Source organism: Anomalospiza imberbis, chromosome 31 (genome assembly GCF_031753505.1).
Source record: "Anomalospiza imberbis isolate Cuckoo-Finch-1a 21T00152 chromosome 31, ASM3175350v1, whole genome shotgun sequence".
Taxonomy (NCBI): domain Eukaryota; kingdom Metazoa; phylum Chordata; class Aves; order Passeriformes; family Viduidae; genus Anomalospiza; species Anomalospiza imberbis.
The window spans coordinates 220,376-239,286 of record NC_089711.1 but is presented as its reverse complement, the minus strand read 5'-3'; the positions used below and the strand labels follow the sequence as shown (position 1 = coordinate 239,286).

At 59.4% G+C, this 18,911-nt stretch overlaps 3 protein-coding genes and 2 pseudogenes across 3 annotated transcripts in view; 1 reads left to right on the top strand and 4 right to left on the bottom strand.

The window, feature by feature from the left end:
• The window catches only part of LOC137463885 (zinc finger protein 436-like), a 307,021-nt gene extending 303,858 nt beyond the window's left edge, over nt 1-3,163 (bottom strand). The window contains exon 1 of the mRNA XM_068175267.1: nt 3,020-3,163. Within this exon, the coding sequence (XP_068031368.1) occupies nt 3,020-3,153 (134 nt within the window). The 5' untranslated portion in view covers nt 3,154-3,163. The remainder of the gene's footprint in view (nt 1-3,019) is intronic.
• Nucleotides 868-3,152, bottom strand: LOC137463892 (zinc finger protein 154-like). Its single transcript, XM_068175275.1, has 2 exons — nt 3,020-3,152; nt 868-2,361 (listed from the first exon to the last, which is right to left on the bottom strand). Exon 2 carries the CDS (start codon nt 2,275-2,277, stop codon nt 1,453-1,455), a length of 825 nt encoding a protein of 274 aa, XP_068031376.1. The 5' UTR covers nt 2,278-2,361; nt 3,020-3,152; the 3' UTR covers nt 868-1,452.
• Nucleotides 3,164-4,220: 1,057 nt separating the features above from the next.
• The window catches only part of LOC137463877 (zinc finger protein 850-like), a 234,171-nt pseudogene continuing 219,480 nt past the window's right edge, over nt 4,221-18,911 (top strand).
• On the bottom strand, nt 6,769-11,268 carry LOC137463869 (serine/threonine-protein kinase pim-1-like). The gene is made up of 8 exons (XM_068175255.1): nt 10,729-11,268; nt 10,593-10,643; nt 9,994-10,363; nt 9,592-9,768; nt 9,173-9,307; nt 8,155-8,244; nt 7,016-7,071; nt 6,769-6,837 (listed from the first exon to the last, which is right to left on the bottom strand). The coding sequence occupies exons 1-8, from the start codon at nt 11,266-11,268 to the stop codon at nt 6,769-6,771; spliced, it is 1,488 nt and encodes a 495-aa protein (XP_068031356.1).
• On the bottom strand, nt 16,796-17,621 carry LOC137463868 (zinc finger protein 3-like; annotated as a pseudogene).

The window sequence follows — 18,911 nt, the reverse complement described above, 5'->3', positions numbered from 1 at the left end:
ATCTTCTTCTTCTTCTCCAGAAAACACAGGACTACTCTTCTCTCTTCCTCTGCTCAAACTTTTCATGGGATCACAACTATTTCAACATCTGCTTATCTTAGCATGGAGGCCCTTGCTCGATATCAATTTGAACACTTTCCGCTCCCCGTAGTTTCATGCGTTATAAGGAAAAAAAAAATCTTTTCTCCATAGCTTACAAGAGGATTTCAGCTCCAAAAACAACTCTCCTCACCCCTCCCATCTGGGACTTAACTTCTTCCTCACTGACCTCGATGTCTTCATGCTGTTCCTTTACATGCTTGCATCTTGTTCTTTTCTCTCACTCGAGGGAGGATCGAAGCACGGAAAGGCTTAACATCCTGCCTGAGGCCCACCTGACCCGCCGGTAACCTGTGGCGGTAACTGCGGCTGGGCTGTCTCAGGATCGGCCTCATGGCCGGTCTTTGGTTTTCTGCACGGCCGCAGGGGTCTCTGCTCCCAGACGCGCTGGGGGCAGTGGGCCTGACGGCAAGATCTTCACAGCCGCGCCGGCCCTGCAGCCTCCCTCGCCTTCCTGCCCGGCAGCTGCTGGAGCTCGGCCCGGCAGGACCGGAGCCGATGGGGGGCCGGCGAGCGGCCCAGGGAGGGGGAAAGGGGCCCGGCCCGCAGCAGGACCACCCGGCCCGGCCTGGCCGAGACGGGGCCGGGACCAGGGCCCGCCACCTCCTCACCGACCAGGAGAGACAGTTCCCAGATTTTTTAGCCTTTAACATGTGTGCTTCACAGAGGCGTGTCCATCTTCTCAGTGGTTCAACAGACTGTCCGTTACACAAAAAGCTTTGCGTCACTTCCCTGAATTTCCTCCCATTCCGAACCAAGACAACGCTTATCCTGCAATCCAGGACGTGTCCTCACTGGCTGCCCCCATTCTCCAGAGTTCATGGTGTCCAGGGAGGGTGCAGCTGCCGGTGCCAGGAACAAACGAGAGAGGTCTTGGTTCCAGAAAGCTCCAGAATCCATTTCTTACCTCCAAAGGACAGGGCAAAGGCAGGGCCGTGGGGTTTGTACAGGGTATCCCAGGGGTGGAGTTAGGGTTTGGGTCAAGGGAGGAGTTATCAGCAACACAAGAAGGGTGAGATCAAACTCCTGCCTCTTAGCAACAGGGGCACCCCACACAGAATGTGTCCCCAAACACTCAATTCCCCCTAAAACACCTGTGAAATGGTGGGACTTCAGATATTTTTGATCAATTTCTTCCATTTAACCCTGATTTGGCTATTTTTAGGGGATAAAGATGAATCAGAAAAAAATTAAGGCAAAACCAAAAGGAGAAGCAGCCAGGTGTGTTTCCAGCATGGATCACAGGGAATGTGGGTCACCAGGGCTGTGCCCAGCGTGGTTCCTGCAGTGAGGGATGGAGCTGGAGCAGCACACGAAGCTCTTCCCGCACTCGGGGCACTCACAGGGCTTCCCTTACCGGTGCCTCCGCTGGTGTCTGGTCAAGGGAGAGCTCCTGGAGAAGCTCTTCCCACACTGGGGACACTCATAGGGCCTCTCCCCAGTGTGGATGCGCCGGTGGATGATGAGGGTGGACTTGTGCTTGAAGCCCTTCCCGCAGTCGGAGCAGCAGAAGGGTCTCTCCTCCGTGTGAACCAGATAGTGCCGGAGGAGACAGGAGATGGTCTGAAACCCCTTCCCACATTTGGAACACTCGTAGGGCCTCTCCCCAGTGTGGATCTTTTGGTGACTGATCAGGGCACCCTGCTGCCTGAAGCTCTTCCCACACTCCCCACACTCGTAGGGCCGTTCCCCAGTGTGAATCCTCTCATGGCTGCTCAGGTGGGGGCTCTGCCTGAAGCTCTTCCCACACTCCCGACAATCATAAGGCCGTTCCCCAGTGTGGATGTTCTGGTGCTTGATCAGGTTGGAGCTCCATCGGAAGCTCTTCCCACACTCCCCACACTCATAGGGCCTCTCCCCAGTGTGGGTCCTCTGGTGCAGGATCAGCTGGGAGCTCCTCCTGAAGCTCTTCCCACATTCCAAGCATTTGTGAGGTTTCACCCCATCATGAACCTGCTCAGGGACCACCAGCTCTAAGCCATGGCTGAAACTCTGTCCACCTGCCTGCCCCAGGATGGGTCTTTCCTCCTCAGATCCCCCTGATCTGCGTTTGCAGCCCCTCCTCGTGCGGCATCTCCGGGGCTTTTCCTCCCTGTTGGGTTCCTGTGCTGTGGAGCCGCTCAAAACGGCCTCTTCCACGATGTTCTGCCACAGGGATTTGTCCTCCCTGCTCTCCATCCTCAGCTCCTGCTCTGGGGGAGGAAGGAGAAGGAGAGGGGCGTCCTCTTCCTCGCAGCCTCCCGGGGCGGGGAATGGGAAATCCTGCCTTGGGAAAAACAAGGGATGAGCACAGTGAGTTTGAAGGTTCCTCTGCCTGACTCCATCTCTAGAAGTCCCCGGCCACCTGGGCTCCATAAAAACCTCCCAAACACCAAGATTCAGCCCTGAAAAAGCCTCCCAGGAGTTCCCCGTCCCTGCTCCCTCCCCTTTGCTGTTCGGGGCTCCCCCCTGTCCCAGCTGCTGGGGGTCACGCTTGGATTGGGGGTCCCCCTTCTCCTCACTGCCCGCCCTCCCCAGGCTGCTGGCAGTCCCAGCAATCCCAAAAGCTCCCCCCTCTTGGCTCTCCCCATTTAGGGCTGCTGGGGCTTTTTGGGCTCCCGGGCTCCCTTCTCCCCTTCCTCTCTGCTTGGGGCTGCAGGGGCTCCAAGGAGTCCCCCCTGGCCCTCTCCAGGCTCTTGAGGGTCCCGCCGATGGCCCCGCTCCCCCCTCGCTGGGCTCCCCACTTTGGGCTCCTGGGGGACACAGGGCTCTGCTCCTCCAGGCTGCCTCTGCCGGCAGCCGCCACCGGGACCCCCAATGTCCCCCCAAGGGGCCTTTTCCGCTCGGCTTTGCAGTTCTTCATTCTCCAAACATCCCCCCCAAAAAACCCGACCCAGGGACCCCCCAGGATATCTGGGCCGAGCTCCCCCTCCCCGCTCACCTGCGGGATGGGGGCGATGATCCCACAGGTGGGGGCTGCGAGTTCAGGGAGGGCTGGACCGCGTGCTTCCTCCTGCTGTCCTTGATCCGCCTTTGTCCCTCGTCTTCCTTTTCCTGCCGCTCCTCCTCTTCCATCCCCCCTCCTCCTCCTCCCTAACCCCACCTCCTTCTCGTCTTTCATCCATCCCCTTCCATCCCTCCTCTTTTATTCCCCCTTCTCTTTGTCCATTGCCCCAGTTCCTTCTCCTATTTCCATCCGCCCTCCTCATCCTCCCTAAGCCCACCTCCTTCTCCTCCTTCATCCCTGCCCTTCCCTCCTCCTCCTCCTCCCCCAGGAGCAGCCTCGGTGCCCCGTTCCCGCAGCCCTGGCAGCCCGCGGCAGGAGCGGGGATGGAGCCGGGACAGGTCGGGATGGACAGCGCGGGGCTCTCGGCTGCTCCCACCCGCTGTTCCAGGGGGGAACCCGGCCCGGGCAAAAGGAGAGGCAAACTGGGAAAACTGGGGGCTGCACATCCAAACTGGGCCTTGCTGGGGACCCTGCCTGGGCACTGCCAGCCCTTGGGGCTCCTCTGGGGACATCCGGGAGGGGGGAACGCACAGAGGGCTGGGGGATGCCAGGAGTGGCAGCACTGGCAGGGACTGGGCTCTACTGGGATCATACTGGGATCATACTGAGGTCATACTGGGAGGCATTGGACACATACTGGGAGTGTCTGAGAGTGACTGGGAACACAGCCTGCACACCATCCCCCATACTAGGGGTGAGTGGCAGCAACTGGGAGCACACGGGGAGCCAATGGCATCATACTGGAACTGACTGGGTTGATCTAGCTGGAGGCAACTGGGGTCCCGGGAGCCCCAAACTCCTCCATCCCTAAATGGGGAGATGGAAAAGGGGGGAACTTTTCATATTCCTGGGACTCCTGGGGAGGGTGGAGATTGAGTAGACAGGGAGCCCCAGTCCAAGCGTGACCCCAGCCCCGAACACCAAAGGGGAGGGAGCAGGGACGGGGAACTCCTGGGAGGCTTTTTCAGGGCTGAATCTTGGTGCTTGGGAGGTTTTTATGGAGCCCAGGTGGGCGGGGACTTCTAGAGATGGACTTGGGCAGAGGGACCTTCAAACTCACTATGCTCATCCCTTGTTTTTCCCAAAGCAGGATTTCCCATTCCCAGCCCTTGGTTGCATGGAGGAGGAGGCTGCGATGAAGAGGAAGACGTCCCAGGACACCCAAGCAGATGAGGAGGAAGTCAGTGCCCCTTTCCCCCTCTCTCCTGCTCCATCTCCCAGCCCAGCACGGCCCCTGGCTGCAGGACAGCCCCGCTCCGGAGCACGGGAAGAGCTTCAGGCAGAGCTCCCACCTGATCCAGCACCAGATGATCCCCACCAGGGAAAGGCCCTGCGAGTGTGGGGAGTGTGGGAAGGGTTCCAGCTGCAGCTCCCACCTCATCGTCCACCAACGCAACCACCCTGGGGAGAGGCCCTGCGAGTGTCCCCAGTGTGGGGAGAGGTTTCAGACCGGCTCCACTCTCCTCAGGCACCAGCGGATTCACACGGAGGAGAGGCCCTTCCGCTGCCCCGACTGCAGGAAGGGCTTCAAGCACAACTCCAACCTCATCACCCACCAGCGCATCCACACCAGGGAGAGGCCCTGTGAGTGTGGGGAATGTGGGATGAGCTTCACCCAGAGCTCCAGCCTGATCTGCCACCAGAGGATCCACACTCAGGAGAGGCCCTACGAGTGTCCCCAGTGTGGGAAGAGCTTCTCCAGGAGCTCTGACTTGACCCAACACCAACAGAGGCACCGGTAAGGGGAGCCCTGCAAATGGCCCGACTGCAGGAAGAGCTTCGTGCACTGCTCCAGCTTCATCCCCCACTGGAGGACCCACCAGAGCCCTGGTGACCCACATTCCCTGTGATCTGTGTCGGGAAGACACCTGGCTGCTTGTCCTTTTGGTTTGGCCCTAATTTTCCTTTGATCCATCTTCATCCCTTTGAAACAGGCAAAATTAGGGTAAAAGTCAATGAGTTCATCAAAAGCATTAAAGCCTCACTTTTTACTGGTGTTTCATGGGAACGTGGGATTCAGGGAGATTCTTGGGAGGCTTTGGGGGTTTTGGGACTATTTGGTGTAGTTGTCTCCCTTTCTTGGCATTCAAAGCGATGAGAGGGTTTGATCTGTCACCTCAAACCACTCAATGCCACTGAAAACTACTCAATCCCACCCCAAAATTACTGGATTCTACATCCCCTCAGGGTGGAATGGGGTTGGAAGGGGATTGGGTGAAGCGAGATGCAAACCAGGAGGGGTGAGATGGGCATTGGGTGGGGCAGGATGGGTGGGATGGCGTTTGGGCAGTGTGAAATGGGGGAAATCCAGCTTGGGAAGGGGGTGTTGATGTCCAGCAGGGGTGGGATGAGTTGGGGTTGGGACTGGGGAGGTGGGGTGGGGACTGGAATGAGACAGGCAAAGTTTGGGGATGATGAAGGGAGGGGGAGGCCGTTACTGAGTGAGTTTTGGATATGAAAACAATGACACGTCCCACGGCCCCAGAGCTCACAGCAGCTGAGATGGTGCTGGATCCAAGGCCAGCTGTGGATCTCTCTCTCCCTCTCACTCTTCTCCTGATTTCCTCTTCTCGAAATCCACACCTTCTCTGGGCACTTCTCAAATCCACACCTGCTCTCTCCTGTTCCAGGGAAGTCTTTTTTCTGAATCCCTCCCCAAAACCGACTCTCTTTCCATTTGGATCCATTCTCCCTTGTGCTGTCCTTGCCTGCCCTCGTACAAAGTCCCTGTCCAGCTTTCTTGTAGCTTGCCCTCAGGTACTGGAAGGCCACAGTTGGGTCAAGCCCAAGTCCCTTGGCCAGGCTGAAGAAGCCGAGCTGTGTCAGCCTTTCCTTGCAGGAGAGGAGCTGCAGCCCTCGCATCATCTCGGTGTCCCTCCTGGGCAGCTGCTGCAGCGTGTCCATGTCCTTGCCGTCCATGCTGGGGAGCCCGGCAGAGGCGGACACAGCACTGCAGGCGCAGCGTCAGCGGCGGGGAGGAGACACGGCCCTGACAGCGGCTCCGGGAGGAGCACTTGGCGATCGGCCGCCCGCACGGCAGAGAGCCGGGGCCCTTGTGCCTGCCCTTCACTCCAGGGCGCCTTTCCCCGCCGCTCGCCCGCCCGCCCCGCCCGCTCGGGGGAAATGCACCCTGTGCCACCCCTCGGTGCCGCCCCTTGCCGCTGCCCCGGGGGCTCCCCGGGGCCGTCTGGAGGGCCCCAGGCTTCACCGTGCTCAGCCCAAGGACGTGGAAAAGCAGGTTAAAACACCCGCCCAGAAAGTGCCCTAGGAGTCCAAGGTCAATCTTTTCTCCACAGCACGGCTTTGCTATCAGAGTCTGGACGGGATTATGAAATCACCAGGAGAAAAGAGCATGAACAAGTTCTGCTTTGGCACTGCCTCAAGGCTTTGAGAGGCTTTGTGCTGCTTACTCACTCACAGTGATGCACAGAAAGTGTTGAAATGGTAAAAATAGTCAAAACCTCATAGAAATTGGAAGGAAAACCTGAGGCACGGGCAGCTAGCGCCTCAGAAACTCGTGGCTTTTGCTCCTCTCTTCTACCTGCGAGCTCCCTGGGCAGGGGCAATTCTTCCAATTGCCTCGGCGTGGCTGTGGCTGGAAAGGGCAGCGAGCAGATGGATTTAGCTTCTCCTGGCAGCCCCTGAGATGCCAGTTGTCATTTGTGTGCGCCGAGAATTCCACTTCAGACTCGGAACTTGCGCAGCTGCTCCTCGGGCGCTGCTCGCACGCAGGCACAGCGGTGCTGCAGCAGCTGTCCCACACACAGGGAGGGCTCTGGAGCCTCCCCAGGGCCACCAAGGAGCGCGGGAGGGAACGTGCCCGGCACCTGCTGCAGGACCGTGGGGCTGCGGGGCATCCTTGGGTCTCTTGGATGGGGGAGGGAGTGAGGCAAATGGAATCCAGATGAGACAGGGATCAGACAGCCCCACGCCAGGCAGCGTTTTCTCCTCTGAGAGCTCCTCCGAGCTGAGCGAGCTGGTGAAGCCTGCGGAGCAAATGAGACCCAGGAGTGAGGGAAAGGCTGGCTGGGAAGGAGTCAGATAAACCCGTGTGGGCATTTCCCTTTCCAAGGGGCTCCTGGGCAGACAAAGGAGACAAAGGAGACAAGAAGGAGGCCCCACCTCACGACATTCCCTTTTTTCCTTCAGGAGCTCTATTGCAGTCACTGCATACAAGAGTTGACTTGATCCCCTTGATGCCAGGGAGCACCAAGAGCTTGAACCTCACTGGAGTCCAGCCCTGCCTGCCTATCACTGAGCAGAGGGAAAAGATGAAGAACCTGGGCAGGGCTTGAGCCAAATTGGCATTTTGCCACTTCTGATTTCCTCCCAGCTTTTGCAGCAGGGCGACAACCCCATGGCTGCAAACCACTCCCTTTTGCAAGGCAGACGTGGACCTCCCTGGTAGCTCAGGGCTCTTGAAGGGGCTGCTGCAGTTGGCACCAGGAGCTGTTGTTGAACTTTTCCCATTGCTTAACCCCCCCTGCCAAATGCCATCAAGTGGCTGAGGAAGGACACAAAAAGATTAGCCTGGAGGAAGGGAGGCCAAAACCTTGGAAAAGGATGAAAGAAATGCTCTGATCACGACGATGACAAAAAAATATAACAATTTATTTTTGACAGCAAATGAACACCCGCCGCCGTCCAGCCCTCCCAGACTGGCAGGCCGAGCGGAGCCGTTTCCATGGCATGAGGTGCTGGCAGCCTGCGGAGAGAAACCAGAGAGCCACGGTCAGTCACAGAAGGCTCCTGTCCCCCTGTCCTACCAGGGCCTGGGCCTGGGCCAGGCTGCTGGCTGTGCTCAGAGCCCAAACCTCCTGAGCCATTCTCTGTTTCAAGAGAAGGGCGGCATGGCAGGCCACGTTCCACCTCCTCCGCTTCAGCACAGCACAGCAGCCTCCTCAGCAGCTGCCAGGGTGGGATGCCCGTGTGCCCGCTGCCCTCTGCCCGAAGCCCTTCTGCCAGCCCAGCTGTGGAGCCGGGTGCCCACCTCTGGAGACCTGCTGCCAGGAGAGGAGCCGATCCCGCACCAGGTCCTCGTCCTTCTTGAAGGGGATGTCCCCGCAGACCGTGGCCCCTGGGGTAGCGCTGGCACTGGAGGCGCTCCACGGACGGTGCAGGCGCTTCCCCGTCCGGTCCAGGCATCAGGTGTAATCTTCCTGGGAAAACAAAGAACAAATGCATGAAATCAATTCAAAACGAGACCTGGAAACAAGAAGAAGCTACAAAGCCTGTCACCGTTTCACGGGCCTGAGGAGGGTCTGAGCACTCCATGCGAAAATTAAACCTGTCCATGGGTGGGGAAAAACCCCACCTTTCCCGCCCGTGAACGCACCCCTTCCTCGAGGGCCGGCAAAGCAGACCAGCTGGGGCACGGCTTCAGAACCCGTCCCCCTCTGCTGCCCCCATCCACATGGATGGATGCTTTGTCAGGCTGGCTGCCCCCGCCCCAGCCCGTGCCAGGCTGGCTGGCAGAAGCTGTCAGCAAGGCCAGGAGCCAGCTCCCCTTCCACTACACCCGTCCCCTGTCCCACCAAAAAGCAGCTTGGCGGCTGGGGGAAAAATTAATATTCCCCAGGGCTGCCAAGCGGGGAACCTGCGGCACGTGGCCAGCCCGAGCCCTGCCATGCCTGGAAGCACGAGCATCCCCCCGCCCCTGCGCTGGCTGGGGACTCATCTTGATTTCATCGAGGCGCAGAGCGTGTCCTCCAGGAAGGGGCCGCAGCCAAAGCCACTCGGCTTTGCCCCGCCAGCGGCCAGCTCGAGGATGGTGTTCCCAGCTCCACGTGGTGCTCCAGAAGAACACGCCAGCTGTGCCTCGGCTTGCGGGCTCATCTCAATGCCACTGAGCTGCAGGGGGATGCTTCCCCTGTTCCAGTCCGTGGCACCTTCACCGCACTGCCACCCCTTCTCCAATGGGACGGGGAGCACTGAGCCGCTCCCTCCACAACTCGCCGGGGACCAGCGGAAGCATCTCCTCGGCTGCGCTCTCTCCTCTGGGCCGCGGCCGCAGGGAAACGCTCCGGGATTTTCTTGGAGTGCCACGAGACGCGTGCAGCTGGTACTTGCTGGGCCCCTGGATCCTACTGAGCAGAGGGATGGATCTCTGCTGTCTCCTGGGCAGGCAGGGCTCCTGCAGCCAAGAATGCTCAAAAAGGTCTTCCAGTGATGGCCTGTCTGCGGGCTCCAGGGATAAACACCACCTGATGAGGTGCTGGCACTCTGCAGAGAAACCAGAAACCTCCGCTCAGCCGGACAAGGCTCCTGTCCGTGCTCTCCCACATTCCACGGTGCCCAGGCCACACGAGGAGTGCTTGGAGCTGCAGCCAAAAGCTTCCCATCGATCCTCCCTTCCGGAGGAGAGCAGCCCAGAGGCACACGTGCCACCTCCTCCAGCTAACCCAGGAGATCAACCTCCTCACTAGCTGCTGGAGCGGGACGCTTCTGTGCCAGCTGCCCCCTCCCAACCCCGTTCTTCCTCCCGAGCCTTGAAGGCGCATGCCCACCTTGAGACACCCGGGGCGGGAAGAAGAGCTGGCCCTGGACGATGTCCTTGTTTGTGTGGAAAGGAAGGTCCCCGCAGACCAGGTCATAGAGCAGGATGCCCAGGGACCAGATGGTGGCTGGCTGGCCATGGTAGCAGCCAAAGAGGATCCACTCCGGTGGGCAGTACTCCGGCGTTCCTATGGGACACGGGCACAGCTCATCAGGCCCATGCTGCTCCCTCCCTCCCTCCCTCCCTCCCAGCCAGCTCCTGTCCCACAACAGCCAGCCCCTGCCCTGCCGAAAAGCAACTTGGCTGCAGCCGGCTGAAGAAGGATTCCCCCTCCTGCCCTCCCTCCCTCTTCCCCCTCTGCCAGCAAAGGGGGGAACCTCCGCTGCCCAGCTGGGCCCGGCTTTGGGCTCACCTGACATCCGGGTGTAGAACGTGTCCTGGAGGATCGTGCCGCAGCCGAAGTCGATGAGCTTGGCCTCGCCCGTGGCCAGGTCGACGAGGACGTTCTCGGCCTTGATGTCGCGGTGCAGGACGCCGCGGCTGGTGCAGTGCCGCACGGCCTCCAGCACCTGGCGGAACAGCCCCCGCGCCACGGGCTCCGTCAGGAAGCCCCGCTCGGCCAGGAAGTCCCAGAGGTCCTGACAGCGCTGCGGACGCTCCATGACCAGCGCAAAGCCGTCGGGCAGCTCGAACCAGTCCAGGAGCCGCATGACGCCGCGGAAGCCAGGGCACGACACCATCCACAGCAGCGCCAGCTCCATGGGCACAAGGGCGCCGTTGTGCTGCGGGGGGACCGCGATGCCCTCAGCGGGGCCGATGCTGCGCCGCGCCTTGGGCACCCCCTGCCCGGCCCCAGCGCCGCTGGCCATTGCCCGGCCCGGGATGCTGCGCGGCCCCCGCTCACTCCCCGCTCGCTGCCCTCGCAGCGTTCCGGCTGCCACCCTGCCGGGCCTCGCCTCAGCCCCGCCCGGCACGCCCCGCCGGCTTCTCCCGCTGGCCCCGCTCACTCACCAGCCGCGCCCGCTCCGAGATGCGATCGCGGCGCACTCGCTTGATGGCCACCTGCAAGCCAAGGCGAGCGCCGGGCTGAGCTCTCCGCCCGCCACTCGCCGCCCGCCGCCCCCTCCGCTCCGGCTCCGTCTCTTACCGGGGCGCCGTCGGCGAGCCGGGTCCCGGAGTAAACGCTGCCGCAGCCGCCGCTCCCCAGCAGCGGGCCCTCCCGGTAGAGCTGCTCCAGGGGAGGCTTCTCCGCCCGTGCGGGCGGCACCGCGCTCCCGCTCTTCTGCCCCGGGAACCCGACCGCCCGGCGCGCTGCTGCTTGCCGAGCCGCCCTGGGCTGCGGCGGCTCGGGGCCGGCGGCCGAGCCGAGCAGCGGGGGAGCTCGGAGCAGGGAAGCTGCCGGCGACGCTGTCGGGGCCGGGGCGGGCGCGGGGCGGCAGCGGGGCGGCTGCGGGCGGAACCGCGGGAGGGGCTTGGTTCGGGGCCGGGGCCTCGGCCGGGGCCGGCCCAGAGCCCGCGCCAGACGGAGCCAAAAGACCGCGCTGCTCCGCCAGCACCAGAGCGAGAGGCACTTCCAGCAGCGCCACAGCCAGTACGGAGAGAGCCCGGCCGAGGCGGCTCCGCGGCGGGACGGGCAGGGCCGGGCACGGGGCGGCCCCGCCGAGCGGCGCCTTGCGGGACGCGGCATGAGCCGGGCTGGGAGAGGCAGAACACGGACGGGATGGGACGGGAATAGAGTGAGTGTGAGAGGGAGAAGGGGATGGGGAGCGAGTGGAAACTCGAGTGGAAAACCGATCGAGAGAAGCGCTGCTGCTGCTGCTGCTGCTGCTGCTGCTGCTGCTGCTGCGGAACCGCCGGAGCTCGCGAACGTTCCTCCGTTGCCTCCGCGAACCCAACGGAGGAGCCGCCGCGAGCGCCGCGGAACGAAAGACACTAACGAACAAATAAAACCCCAAAGTAATTCCTATTAGAGAAGTAACCAAATCAAACAATGTAGCAATAAAGAAGCCTGTTGGCTTGTGGCTTCTTTCTTCTTTGGCTGAGACGAAGCATTTCATGGGGAAGAATTGCCTCTTCAGGCACTTTATCGAGTGTGGACAGGAGTGGAGCATTTAACTTTCATGTAGGAAAGGGAAATCGTATCAGTAATGTCATCTCTTTTCATCCTCTGTTGAGACAGTTGCAGGCTGCCAAAAGACATGGTCTGCAATGTGGAACTTGGGGCCAAGATCCTTTTTCTGCCAGGGGATGAGTAGGGGAAGTATCCCAGAATTGTGGAGTCGTGGCAAGGTTTGGTTTGGAAAGGATCTGAAAAATCACACGGCTGCAACCCCCCTGCTGTGGCTGGGGACCCCTTGTACTAGCCCGGCTTGTCTAGAGCTCCATGCAGCCTGGCCTTGAACACTGTCAGGGACGGGACAGCCACACTTTCTCTGGGCAACCTGTTCCAGGAGAGACTTTTTTCTGAATTCCTTACCTAAACCGACTCTCTTTCCACCTGGATCCATTCTCCCTTGTGCTGTCCTTGCCTGCCCTCGTACAAAGTCCCTGTCCAGCTTTCTTGTAGCTTGCCCTCAGGTACTGGAAGGCCACAGTTGGGTCAAGCCCAAGTCCCTTGGCCAGGCTGAAGAAGCCGAGCTGTGTCAGCCTTTCCTTGCAGGAGAGGACTGTTATAGATACATATTATAATAGTGGCTTTTGCAAATATTAAAATGGAATTTATATGTGCGATGTTAAAGTTACTTTGTGACAAAGACATAGTTTCTAATTTTGTTGTTAATTAAGCTTAGACATAGTAGTGCAATAGCTGATAGAAGTATGCCTGTGTTAAAATGCCTGCTTGGATGGGATAACATCCAATGAACACAGGATGAGCACACCTGTACAGATCTGCCAACCATCAGCACTCACCGTCTGAAGGCAGTGCGGACCAAGGCCCGAACTGGAAGGGATAAAGAGAAGGAGCAAACCCCAGCCAAGGAACTCGCATGCTCTGAAAAGGCAGACCCAAGGAGGGGCCATGTGAAATAGCTCCTGGAAAATGTAAACTCGTTTATGGATATGCATAAGGGGCTATGAATATGCAACAGGCTGGTGTAAGGGAAAAGGTATTTAAGGGGGATCCCTGAAGGTAACAGGGTGGTCTTGGCTGAGTGCCAAGATGCACCCGGCCATAAATAACCTTTGCTCCATGGTCCTTGTCTCCCATTGTCCTTTATTAAACTTTTTACATTTTCACACGAGAGTGAATGTGTTTTTCACATGGGCTACACATGCTTATACACAATTCTAGGAGGACTAGTATATTTTTACTACAATGATTGGGTTAATCATCACAAACAAACTTAGCCATTTTGCAACATGTCTTGCTCATAGAAGTCGATTCAATCTTCTTTCTTGATTCAGTCTTCTTGCAGTCTTCAAAGCTCTGTTTGTTCTTGCCAAGGCATTCTGAATATCAAATCTGTTATGCCAATCAGGTCCAAAGTTCATTAACTCACTGCTGTCCTGGCAGCATGGCTGTGTCTCCGCAAGGAGGGAAACACTGACCGAGAGGATTACAGTAAGGTGAAGGTAGCCTCAGCCTCCCGTGACCGAGCTGCCGGGTATGATCTGTCAGATCCCCTTGAAGGAGCCTCTAGTATGAATGCCCAGGGAAGAAAGGATAACCAGGGCTAGAGGGGCCCTGCCTCGAGCCAGGGAGAAGCCCGGGAAAACCGGATCTTTGGTCAGTGTGGATCCGATGGCCTGGCACATCAGAGCCACAGAAATGTGAAACCTTAGCTAGCACTGGAGCGCAGTGTACCCTGACACCATCGGGACATGTGGGGGCAGAACCTGTTTCCATTGCCGGGGTGCTGGGGGGATCACAGCAATTGACCCTGCTGGGAGCCGAGGTGAGCCTGACTGGGAAGGAGTGGCAGAAACATCCTATAGTGAGCGGCCCGGAGGCCCCGTGGATTCTGGGCATAGACTTCCTCCAGAACGGCTATTACAAAGAACCAAAGGGACTCGGGTGGGCTTTTGGCACAGCTGCTGTAGAGGCAGAGCACATGAAGCAATTGAACACCTTGCCTGGACTGTCAGAGCACCCATCTGCAGTAGGACTCCTGAGGGTGGAAGAGCAGCGAGTGCCGACTGCCACCTCGACAGTGCACCGCCGGCAGTATCGGACAAATCGGGATCCCGTGATCCCCATCCACAGAATGATCCGTGAGCTGGAGAGCCAAGGGGTGGTCAGTAAGGCCCACTCACCCTTCCACAGCCCCCTTGGCCTGTGCCCAAGTCTGACAGAGAATGGAGATTGGCTGTGGACTATCGTGCCTTGAATGAAGTGACTCCACCGCTGAGCGCTGCTGTGCCGGACATGCTGGAACTCCAGCACGAGCTGGAGCCCAAGGCAGCAAAGTGGTACGCCACTGCTGACATTGCTAACGCGTTTTTCTCCATTCCCCTGGCAGCAGAATGCAGACCTCAGTTTGCTTTCACCTGGAGGGACATGCAGTACACCTGGAACCGACTGCCCCAGGGGTGGAAGCACAGCCCCACCATCTGCCATGGACTGATCCAGGCGGCACTGGAAAAGGGTGAGGCTCCAGAAGCCCTGCAGTTCATCGATGGCATCATTGTGTGGGGGAACACAGCAGCAGAAGTGTTTGAGAAAGGAGAGAGGATCATCCAGATTCTGCTGGAAGCCGGCTTTGCCATCAAGAGCAGCAAAGTCAAGGGACCTGCTTGAGAGATCCAGTTCCTGGGGGTAAAGTGGCAAGACGGACGGCATCAGATTCCAACTGAGGTCATCAACAAGATCACAGCGATGTCTCCACCAACGAACAAGAAGGAAACACGAGCTTTCCTAGGCACCATAGGTTCTTGGAGAATGCACATTCCTGAGTAAAACCAGATTGTGAGTCCTGTCTACCTGTCTAACCCAAAGGAAAACCGATTTCCACTGGGGCCCTGAACAGCAGCAAGCCTTTGCCCACATCAAGCAGGAGATCGCTCATGCAGTAGCCCTTGGCCCAGTCAGGACAGGACCAGAGGTGAGGAATGTGCTCTACTCCGCAGCCAGGAACAATGGCTTCTCCTGGAGCCGTTGGCAGAAGGTGCCTGGGGAGACTCGAGGCCGACCACTGGGGTTCTGGATCCCAAGCTACAGAGGGTCCAAAGCCAAGTACACTCCCACGGAGAAGGGAATCTTGGCCGCCCATGAAGGAGCTCAAGCTGCCTTGGGGGTGATTGGCACGGAAGCACAACTCCTCCTGGCACCCCGACTGCCGGTGCTGGGTGGATGTTTAAAGGAAAGGTTCTCACATCCTGCCACACCACCGATGCCCTAACCTACCTCCTTCTCCTCCTTCATTCCTGCCCTTCCCTCCTCCTCCTCCTCCTCCCCCAGGAGCAGCCTCGGTGCCCTGTTCCCGCAGCCCTGGCAGCCCGCGGCAGGAGCGGGGATGGAGCCGGGACAGGTCGGGATGGGCAGCGCGGGGCTCTCGGCTGCTCCCACCCGCTGTTCCAGGGGGGAACCCGGCCCGGGCAAAAGGAGAGGCAAACTGGGAAAACTGGGGGCTGCACATCCAAACTGGGCCTTGCTGGGGACCCTGCCTGGGCACTGCCAGCCCTTGGGGCTCCTCTGGGGACATCCGGGAGGGGGGAACGCACAGAGGGCTGGGGGATGCCAGGAGTGGCAGCACTGGCAGGGACTGGGCTCTACTGGGATCACGCTGAGATCTTACTGGGAGTGACTGGGACTGTACTGGCTTTGTACTGACATCATACTGGGATCATATTGCCATGCCGGGGCAGACTGTGACTGCACTGATGGAGACTGGGATCATACTGGAGGCTACTAGGGTCATGCTGGCATTGACAGAGAGCAACTGGGATCACACTGGGGGCACTGGCATCAGACTGGGAGTGACTGGGATCAGAGTGGGAGTGGCTACAATCATACTGGGATTAGAGTGGGTGTGATTGGACCCGGACTGGGGGTTACTGGGAGCGACCCGGCCCATGCTGGGACTAACTGGGGACATATTTAGAGGACCTGGTAGCAACTGGGATAAAACTGGAGGCAAGTACACCATGCTGAGGAAACTGGGAGTGCCTGGCAATGACTGTGAGAATGTTCAAGGCAACTGGTGTATACTGGGAGGGTCTGAGACCATCTGGGTGGTGACTGGGACCAGCCTGGGAATGTGCTGGGGGAACTGGGAACACGCTGGGGGCAAGTGGGAGAGACGGGGATTATACTGGGAGTGACTAGGACTATGCTAGGGGCAACTGGGAGAACTGGCAACAGACTGGATGAGAGTGGGAGGAACTGGGAGCAACTGGGACCGGACTGGCAGCAAATTGCATCATCCTAGGGAAGGACTGGGAGGGACTGGGATTATACTGGGAGTGACTGGGCTCATACTGGGAGTGCTGAGGAAACTGGAAGCACACGGGGGGACCAACTGGGCTCATTCTGGGAGCAGCCACTGCCGGCCCCGGGACCCCCAAAAACACCTCCCGGGGACCCCCCGATGTCCCCCCGAGGGCCAGCTGCGGCTCGGCTTTGGAGCCCTGCCAGCTCCAAACATCCCCCCCAAAAAACCCCAAACCCAGGCACCCCCCGGGATATTTGGGCCGAGCTCCCCCTCCCCGGGCACCTGCGGGATGGGGGCGATGCTCCCGGGGCTGCGGCGACTTCAGGCAGCGCCAGGGCCCCGGGATTCCTTCTCTGCTCTTCTCCGGCTGCTCCCGGCTGCCGCTGCGCCTCTTCCTCCCTCCCTCCTCCTCCTCCCCCGTTCCCGAAGGCCGAACCGTGAGGGGAAAGGGGCGGGGAAATGGCGGGAACCGTGAGGGGAAAGGGGCGGGGAAAGGGCGGGAACCGTGAGGGGAAAGGGGCGGGGCCAGGCCGAGGGCGGGAACTGTGAGGGGACACTCTGTGAGGCGGCGCTCTGCAAACAGAACTGCCACGGACTGAAAATGAACCCCAAAGAAAAAAGTAAGTCTGGAAGTTTTATTTGCTGTCAAATACATCCCAGCCACCCAGCCCCACACAATCCCCATCTCAGCTCTCCAAATTGAGATCCCACTTCCCCCAATCTCTTCCCAACCCCATCCCAGCCTGGCTTCTGTGGAATCGAGGGAGTTTGGCGTGGGATTGAGTTTTTTGAGGTGGGAACAAGCAATTTTAAGTGGGTTTGAGCCTTTATGGGTTGAAATTGCGTGGTTTTCAGTGGCAGGTGGGTGGTTTTGAGGTGAAAGACCAATACCTCTTGGTTTTTGGAGTGCAGAGAGATTGAGAAAAGAAAAAAATTAAGGTCAACAAAAGAGGAAAAGCAGCCAGGTGTGTTCCCAGCATGGATCACAGGGAATGTGGATCACCAGGGCTGTGCCCAGCGTGGGTCCTGCAGTGGGGATGGAGCTGGAGCAGCGCACGAAGCTCTTCCCGCACTCGGGGCACTCGCAGGGCTTCCCTTACCGGTGCCTCCGCTGGTGTCTGGTCAAGGGAGAGCTGCTGGAGAAGCTCTTCCCACACTGGGGACACTCGTAGGGCCTCTCCCCGGTGTGGATGCGCCGGTGAGTGATGAGGGTGGAGTTGTGCTTGAATCCCTTCCCGCAGTCGGGGCAGCAGAAGGGCCTCTCTTCCGTGTGAATCTCATAGTGCTGGAGGAGATGGAAGCTGGTCTGAAACCTCTTCCCACATTTGGAACACTCGTAGGGCCTCTCCCCAGTGTGGGTCCTCTGGTGCTTGATCAGCTCGGAGCTTCACTTGAAGCTCTTCCCACACTCTGAGCACTTGTAGAGCTTCTCCCCATCATCAACCTGCTCATTGACCACCAGCTGCAAGCTCTGCCTCGATCTCCAGGCGTCTCCCCGGCCCAGGGTGGGTCTTTCCTCCTCAGACCCCCGCGTTCTGTGTTTGCAGCCCCTCCTCGTGTGGCATCTCCAGGGCTTTTCCTCCCTGTTGGGTTCTTGCGCCGTGGAGCCGCTCAAAATGGCCTCTTCCACGAGGTTCTGCCACGGGGATTTGTCCTCCCTGCTCTCCATCCTCAGCTCCTGCTCTGGGGGAGGAAGGACAAGGAGAGGGGCGTCCTCTTCCTCGCAGCTTCCCAGGGGCTGGAAATGGGAAATCCTGGTTTAGGGAAAACAAGGGATGAGCACAGTGAGTTTGAAGGTCCTTCTGCCCAAGTCCATCTCTAGAAGTCCCCGGCTACCTGGGCTCCATAAAAACCTCCCAAACACCAAGATTCAGCCCTGAAAAAGCCTCCCAGGAGTTCCCTGTCCCTGCTCCCTCCCCTTTTGTGTTCGGGGTTCCGAGCAGCCCCAAGAGCACAGGGCAGAGGCAAAGCAAGGTGGGGAGGAGAAAGAGCGGGGACGAGATTGCCCTTGAAAGGCAGAGGCGCTCTGGGGCCCGCTCCTGGCCAGGGAGCCGGCCCAGAGCCGTCCCCTGCTCGCCGGGGCCTTGAGGGGCAGCTGTCCAGCTGGGCCAAGGTGTGCCAGCAGCTCCAGCTGTGCTGGGGAGCCTTGCCAGCTCTGGGCCCTGCTGTGCAGGAGGGTCCCAGGGTGCCACTGGCAGCTGGGGGCTTCAGCCACTCCTCTCTCCAAAGGTGCTCCTGCCCATCTTCAGAAGACGAGCCTAACAACTCAGGCAGAGAGAACTCGAGCCGTGTTCCCAGCTCTTCAGTTCTGTCCCCATCTGCCCTGCCGCAGCTGCAGCACCATCTTGAGCCCTTCCCAAAACTCACCCTCCACAAGGAGACCCTCTGCCCCGGAGCCCCCTGGTCCTGTTCCCCAACCACGACTGAAGGTGGGCAGGCCCTGTCTGCCAGGGCAGGGCTGGGCCCACATTTTGCCTTCAAATAAAGAAGTAGAGTTGTCAGAGATATGTCCAGGTGGTGCCAGCAGCAAAACCCACCCGGCAGCAGCACTGGCTGAGCTCCATGGCCAGGAGCAGCCGTGGATGCCCACGGTGAGGGCAGGCAGGAGCCAGGCAGGGGCCGCTGTGAGCAGCAGCGGGGCCCCGAGGGGCTGGGGGAGCCCATGCTGAGCGTCCCTGGGCTGAGGGCACATTTCCTCCAGTGGGATCATCTGGGCCTGGACTTCATGAGGCACACAGGGATGTTTTGGGGTCTCTGCTGAGGTGTGTAGGGATCCCTCATGAGGCACACAGGGATGTTTTGGGGTCTCTGCTGAGGTGTGCAGGGATCCCTCATGAGGCACATGGGGATGTTTTGGGGTCTCTGCTGAGGTGTGCAGGGATCCCTCATGAGCTGTGCGTCAGGGTAAATGTGAGGGGTTTTTTACTCTTCTCAGCACAGCAAAGGGACACTTGGCCAA